This window comes from Oryctolagus cuniculus, chromosome 4 (genome assembly GCF_964237555.1).
Source record: "Oryctolagus cuniculus chromosome 4, mOryCun1.1, whole genome shotgun sequence".
NCBI lineage: Eukaryota > Metazoa > Chordata > Mammalia > Lagomorpha > Leporidae > Oryctolagus > Oryctolagus cuniculus.
In genome coordinates, this window is record NC_091435.1 from 163,843,268 (window position 1) to 163,850,830 (window position 7,563).

Sequence of the window (7,563 nt, forward strand, 5' to 3'; positions counted from 1 at the left end):
ACCGGCGGGGTCTGCGGGAGGCCGGGCTCCCGTCCGAGGATGCCCGCGGCGAAGATGCCGTGGCGCGCCGCCCGCCGCCCCGACTCGGGCCTCCCGGCGCCGCCGCCCGCCCCTCAGCACCCGCGCCCCGGGCGGCCGCACAAAGGCGCTGGCGGGAGGTGGAGGGGCGCCGGGCCGAGGGGGCCGAGCCGCGCCGCTCGCCGCGCCCCGCCTTTGTCTGCCCTGCTCCGCGCCCTCCCCCCCAAGCCGAGGAGCCCCGCCGCCCGCGGCGCCCTCACCCTGCTCGTTACCCGCGTGAGTAGCGGTCTCATCTGCTCGCCGGCCCCATCCGCCTCCATGGCCGGCCGGCCAGTCAGATCGGCCGCTACGGGGCTGCGGCGCGTTCCGCCCGCCGCCGCTGCTGCTGCCGCCGAGACCCCGGCGCGCGGGAGCAGACGAACGTGCGCCCTGCTCCAGGCGCGCGCGCGCGCGGGATGTGGAGAGCGCCGGGCGCCGCGCGCGCGGGAGGAGAGGAGAGCCGGGCGCCGCGCGCGCGGGGGATGCGGAGCGCGCCTGTGCGCGCGGCGGCCGCCGGGCTGGCGCTGACCGGGGCGCGAGGCCGCGGCGTGGAACGTGGAGCTAGAACTGAACGAGCTGGAGCGAGGAGCCGGGAGGTGGAGAGAGCCGCGTAGGGCGGCCTGAGGTGACGCGCGCGGCGCCGGGCCCCGCCCCCGCCACGCCCCTGGCCCCGCCTCCCCTCGTCACGCCCCCTTGCCAGTTTGGCACCACCAGCCTCCTCTGCGCGCCCGCCGGCCCCGCCGCGAGGCCACCCGGAGACAGACACAGGACGGACGTGTGTTCCAGCCAATGGGCGGCTCGCTGGGGTCCTCGCGCCCCGCCCCTCACCAGGGAGGCCCCGCCCCTCTTTGTAGAAGCCTATTTGACCGCCGCTGAGAGTCCAACTGGTTTTTCGGGTGGGAGGTTCCCCTGACGTTCGGAAGTGGGAGGGGGCTTCCAACCACGGTCTTTACCGGACGGAGGGGCTGCGAGGGGGACGCACCCTTTCGAGGAACCTTCACGACCTCTCTGAGTTCTCAGCCCAGTAGGCACGAGCCGCGCCGCGGAGCCTGTGAGAGCGTGGGTAAACCCGAGCCGGTCCGCGCGTGTGCTTGCCACGGCTCCCGGGGACCTCGCCAGGGTGGCGGTGCCTGAAGCCGGAAACGTGCCTGGCACCTCGCCTCTGCCTGTGTTGGCGGCGTTTTCTGCATCCTTGCCGGGGAAGGAAGGGACCATCCACAGCTCGCATCCTGGGGGTCTCCGAGCAGATGTCCTGTCCACCTCTGTTGTAGCCACAGGTAGCTGAGCAGGCTGGGTTAGCTCGTTCCTCCCAGGAGCCTAGGCACCTTGTGTTCTGAATTTCCCAGGGTTGCTTTTCGAAACTGGCACATGTTGTTCACTTGTGCAAGAGCGGATGCGCTTCTGTTAATGACAGCTACCATTTAGACAGGCCTGCAAGTAGAGACTGTGACATGTTGCAAATATGTTGCATCTCTAATCCTCATGTTACTACAAAGTATGTTTGACGTGGTTTGAACGTATGCTCCAGTGCAGCTGTGTTGGGAGGTAGGGACCTAATAGGAGGGCTTTGGGTCATGAGGACTCCACCCTCGTGAATGGATTAATGCAGATTATAAAAGGCTTGAGGCTGCAAATCCCATTTCTTACTTTCTGCCCCGTGCTTCTCTCCACCTCTGCCGTTGGAAAACACAGAAAAAAAAGGCCCTCATTCCAATGCAACCCCTCGGTCTTAAACTGCCCAGCCTCCACAACTAAGAGAAATAGATTTCTTTATAAATTTTATAGATTACCCAGCCTATGATATTCTGGTATAGCTGGTAGCTAGCCAAGTAAAAGCAATTGAGACAATGTTATATACCCATTTCACAGGTGAAGGAACTGAGGCTAACAGAATTAACTAGTGAATGGAACAGCTCTTTTATTAAAAAGAAAAAGATTTATTTATTTGAGAGTCAGAGTTACAGAGAGAGGGAAATTCAGGGAGAGGTCTTACATCCGCCAGTTCCCTCCCCAAATGGCCACAATGGCCTTTGCTGAGCCGATCCAAAGCCAGGAGCCAAGAACTTCCTCTGGGTCTCCCACATGGGTGCAGGGGCCCAAGGACCTGGGTCATCCTCTGCTGTTTTCCCAGGTCATTAACAGAGAGCTGGATTGGAAGTGGAGCAGCCAGCCCTCAAACCAGCATCCGAATGGGATGTCGGCACCACAAGCAGTGGCTTAACCTACCACACCACAGCACCAGCCCCAGAACTGCTCTTTCTATTACAACGTTCTAATGCCTCACTAAAGTTAAACAATAAGGAAAGGGGGCGGGGGAGGATGATGAAGCAAGAATGAAAGAGAAAGGGGAATTGGGAGAGAAAAGTACCTCCTAAAGTTGAATCAGTAACTTGTGCCCATACCATCATTCTCTAAGGTGAATAAAACTTTTTTTTCTGGGCAGTATTTCAGTACAGTTCCTTCCCATAAAACTGTAATTGGTGGATACAAAACATCCTCCATTCCCTTTCCCCACCTTTTTTTGGTGATGCTATCATCTGTCTACACAGAGAGTAATGTGTGTGCCATTTAACAACATGTGGCAGAAATTTTCTTTTTAAACGTTTTTATTTATTTGAAATGCAGAGTTAGAGAGAAAGGGAGAGACAGACAGATCTTCAATCCACTGATTCACTCCCCAGATGGCCGCAATGGCCAGTCAACGACATTGGCTAAGCCAGCCTGTGGTGCCGGCGTCTCATATCAAGGGCAAGCCCCAGTTGTTCCACTTCTGATCCAGCTGCCTGCTAACACACCTGGGAAAGCAGCAGAAGATGGCCCAAGTACTTGGCTGCTGCCACACACGTGGAAGACCCAGATGGACTTCCAGGCTCCTGCCTTCAGCCTGTCTCATTCCTGGCCATCACAGCTGTTTGGGGAGTGAACCAACAAATGGAAAAATCTCTCTCTTTCTCTCTCTCTCTGGCTTTCAAATAAATTAATCTTAAAAAAAAAAAAAAGAAAGTTCTACAACAACTTTAGGAAGGACTTAAAGATGTGTGTTCAGCAGATCTTGCTAACCAATTAGTTTCTCTTCATCCCTCTATTAAAAAGAAAAAATACTGACCCTTTGGTTCATTTCATCCACAAATATTTTGTAAATGACTTCTGTGTTACCGTAGACTTTGCCTAACTTCTCCCTGCATTCCAACTCCTAGAAGAACGTTACAGCTCAAGTCTGAGTCCATCTCTCTCAGGTGCCCACTTAATTCAAGCCCAGCCCAAGTTCAACCTGAGGTGATGGCATGGTGAGTAAAGAAGATAGTGTGTTAAAATTGCTTTCCCCAAAGTGGAGCTGGTTATAAAGTGTTCTAAGGTGCCAAATGGCAAATGGTTCTCTTAAGTATTTTAAATATTCATGTGCAATGTAGTGCAAAGAAACATTTGATAAACAAAAGCAAATGTGAACCTCAGTTCATCAGTAGCAACAAATTGGTAGTGCATTGACTTAATGAGTTTTAGCCGTGTCCTAAATTCGGGACACCTCCTGGGTTTCTGGAACACTAGGTAATCCTAGCAGGAACCTGGATCCAACTCCTTGGCAAGATCTTCGTGCTGCAGTCACTTCTCTGCAAGCCCAGCTGTATTTGGTAAAGACAAATAGCACCTGCTTTGTCATTCGAAAAAGTCTGAAGGCATCTTTCACCTATGGCACAGGATCCTTTGACAGTTAACTGTATCCTCATTACCTCTTGTGTGTCACAGTTGAGATTTAAATATCCCAGATCCTCTGATCTACCTTTCTACCCTCTGAAGTTTCAGTAATTGAGTCTGTGAGATAAACTGGCAGTAAACAGATTAATGGAAGAAAAAAATGTTTTAATCAATTATGAGATTTTACAAAGGGCCAGATGATTGACATTTATATGCAGTATCGGGAGCTGCAGAAAGGAATGGGGGCTGGTAGCTTCTGTAGAGCAGGTGGCAACAGGTGATGGGAGGGTGAGGGGAAGAAATGTATGGGGACTTGAAGGTTTTCTTGTTAGGCAGATAAAGAGCCTCTCGGGATGGGCCTTTACCCTAATGGTTAAAACTCAGGGTAAGACAACGGGCATCCTGCAACAAAGTACATGGAATGCATACTGGCCCTGGTTCCTGACTCCACGTGCCTGCTGATGCAGACACTGGCAGGTGGTAGTAATAGATCAAGTGCCTGGGCTCATGCCACCCCTACAGGAGATCTGGATTGAGTTCTGGTCCCCCAGCTTCAACCTCAGTCTCAGTCCAGTCCAGTACCAGCTATTGCAGGCATCAGAGACGGGAACTAGCAGACGAGAAATCTCTCTCTCCCTGAAATGCATTTTTAAAAATTTTAAATGTTAGATCCAAAAAAGAAAAAAAATGTCCCTTGAGTAATAAAATTTGCCTTGGAGCCCACAGAAGGACACCATGTGACAGTCTGTTTGGGTGTGGTGTACCTACAGTTTGTTCTGTGATGCATTTAGACTCCCTAGTTGATAAGATTCCCCCTGGAGGCCACTCACGACAATTGAGTTCCTTTTTGGAGGGCCTGTCCTTACAGAGAGAAAGGAACTTCAGACCAATCCCCTCCCTTCCTTTGAGGAGAGAAAGAGGGGCCAGAGGCTGTAGGGCAAGAAAAGGTCAGAGAGACCTTGGTTCTGAGGCTGCTTCTGAGGTTTTGCAGTCATCTTTAGCTCATCGCTTCCAGCACACTAAGGCCCTATACTCAGGGTGTTGTTTTTCCCGACAAAGAAAACCTAAAATCCTTGGCATAGTGATTTCAGGGGTACCAGGGTAAGGAGCCACAACAGAGACAAGACAAAAGGAAGATTATTTCAACAATCAGTATTCTTCATTTCTGCTGGCTAGACTCATTTATATTTTAAAAATAAATAAACACAACCAAAAACAGGCCTGGTCCTTGGTCTCATGGAGTGTGTAGTGGAAGACACCAACATAGAAACAGTTGTCAACAAGGCAGTGTGTATAGCTCGGATACACTCCTGGGAACCTCAGGGAAAGGAGAATGAATTGAGTTCTGCTGGGAAATAGGGCTGGTATGATATGGAAGGAGGGTGTTTGGAAAAGCTACAAAAAATACAGTAGCTTTAAACTGATTTTTTTTTTTTACAAAGACTTATTTATTTGAAAGAGTTACAGAGAGAGAGAGAAAGGTGTTCCATCCACTGGTTCACTCCCCAGATGGTCACAACAGCCAAGGCTAGGCCAGCCTGAAGCCTGGAGCTTCTTTCAGGTCTTCTTCATGGGTAGCAGGGCCCAAGCCGTGTCCCCCATCTCCCCCCACCCCCCGCTGCTTTCTCAGGCCATTAGCTGGGAGCTGCATCGGAAGCGGGGCAGCGGGGATCAAACCAGGGCCCCTATAGGATGCTGGTGTTACAAGCAGCAGCTTTACCAGCTACTCCACAATGCCAGCCCAACTTTAAACTGATTAATGAATGATGATGGTATGTGTGGTAAATATGACTTCTATTTGGATTTATCCCAGGTTCCATCTTAGAAGTCCCAAAACCTAGAGAATTCCCTGAGTAAAAGGAGTGATTTTGTTATTCAAAATGACATCCTTTGAAACTCTTGAGCTTGTGCCAGTAAAGTTATTTAGGGTGAGGTGCTTAGATAGCTCTGGGACAGTCACCAGCAAGACCAAGTGATTGGAGGATTAGAGGCTTGGAATTGTTCAGCCTCACCCAGTGACCTCCGGGAAGAGGGAGTGCACTGGGATTAAGCTCCATAAAATCTAGTCAGGAAAAGATAGGATGGACTTCCTGGTTGCTGGACCTTCAGGGTAGCCTGGAGAAAGCGCACAAAGTCCATGCCCCCAGTCCCAAATATCGCCGCCTCTATCTCTTCTTCTGACTGTTCACCTGTACCCTTTGTAACATCCTTCATAATACACCAGTCAACATGTTTCCCCAAATTACAGGAGCCATCCTTACAACTGATGGAACCCAGGGAGGGGATCATGGGAAAGCCAGTTTTTAGCTTATCAGTCAGAAACAGAGGTGACAATCTGCTACTTGTGACTGGCTTCTGAAATGGTGGCAGTCTTAAGGGACTAAGCCCCCAACCTGTGTGATCTGACTCCAAGTAGTGTCAGGATTGAATCCAATGATGGCATACCTAGTTACTGTCCATTGGAGACTGGTACATGGGGGGAAAGCCCACACACATCTGGTCATTGAAGCGTTCAGTGCAGAGTGAGAGCAGAGAGAGAAAACTGCTTTTATTTATTTATTTATTTTTCCTTTTGCAGTACAACTTCATCAAGTAAAAAGCGGGAGGATTTCATTATAGGCAGAGATAAGGCAAGTCCAGTCCACCCTGGAGGCAGAATGCCCAGGGCTGATTCCCTGTGTGCCAGCTGTGGTGTCTTTTTAGGCAAATCATTTCTCTTGGCCAGTCTCCTTTTGGAAGCTGGCTGAGGGGCAGCCGTGGTACCCTCCTCATATGATTGTAACGAAGAGTAGATGAGAGTATCAGGCACAGTCCCTGCAGGTAAGAAACAGCCATGGAATAGCATCCTTAGCTAACTGGGAAACCAGGAGTCAGGAGAAAGGTGGGTTTGGTATCACATAAGGGGAAGGGACTTCTGTGCCAGGCTCCTGAGTAGCTATTTCCATTAGAATGAAAACACCTCAAGTGCAGGCACCCTGTTTAACTTGTCACTGGGGCATGTCCCAGAATGCCTGGCATATCGTGGACTTCAAAAGATATCTAATGAGGGCAGGCATTTAGCGTGGCAGTTAGGATGCTGGTTAAGACAGCCTCACTGGGTTCAGTTCCTGTCTCTGACTCCTAACTCCAGCTTTCTGCTACTGCTGCCCCTGGGAGGCAGTGGTGTCCTTGCCATCCACATGGGAGACCTGGAATCGAGTTCATGGCTCCTGGTGTCTGCCTCAGCCAAGCCCTGGCTGTTGCACACATTTAGGGAGTAAGCCAGCAGATGGGGACTCTCTGTCTCACTCATTCTCTGCCACTCAAATAAATAAAAGTTTGAAAAAAATCAAATAAGTAAAGCTAAGAACATTGTACTTTTTTTTTTTCTACACAAAATTGCCCACTTGAAATGTGGCCAATCTCAAGGGAAACTTGCTGCAGTCTAAGAGATTTAACATGGGGCTGGTGTTGCAGTGCAACAGGTTAAACCACTGCTTATGACGCCAACATCCCATATTGGAGCACCTGTTTGAATCCCAGCTGTTCCACTTCAGATCCAGCTCCCTGCTAATGTACCTAGGAAGCAGCAGATGATGACTCAAGTGCTTGGGCCCCTGCCAAACAAGTGAGAGACCTGGATGGAGCTCCTGGCTCCTGATTTCCACCTGGCCTAGCCCCAGCCATTGCAGCCATTTGGGGAGTGAAGCAACAGATGGACGATCTCTCTCTCTGTGTGCTTCTGTCTCCATCTCTCTGCACTTCAAATAAAATGGAAATAAAGACTTTTTTTTTTTAATTGTAAAAAACAAATGTATCAGGTCTGGCGCTGTG

The 7,563-nt window shown here is 50.6% G+C and overlaps 1 protein-coding gene across 11 annotated transcripts in view; it reads right to left on the reverse strand.

Annotated features, from left to right (window-relative positions):
- Positions 1 to 626, reverse strand: part of SLC4A7 (solute carrier family 4 member 7) — a 104,400-nt gene extending 103,774 nt beyond the window's left edge. For 3 of the 11 annotated variants that reach the window (XM_070071617.1, XM_070071616.1, XM_051858776.2), the window contains exon 1: positions 279 to 475. In XM_070071617.1, coding sequence (XP_069927718.1) covers positions 279 to 338 — 60 coding nt within the window. In that variant the 5' untranslated portion in view covers positions 339 to 475. Of the gene's footprint in view, positions 1 to 278 lie in introns of all 11 variants that reach the window. The other 8 variants (XM_051858781.2, XM_051858779.2, XM_070071619.1 and 5 more) reach the window with 7 other exon arrangements.
- Positions 627 to 7,563: the final 6,937 nt, after the last annotated feature.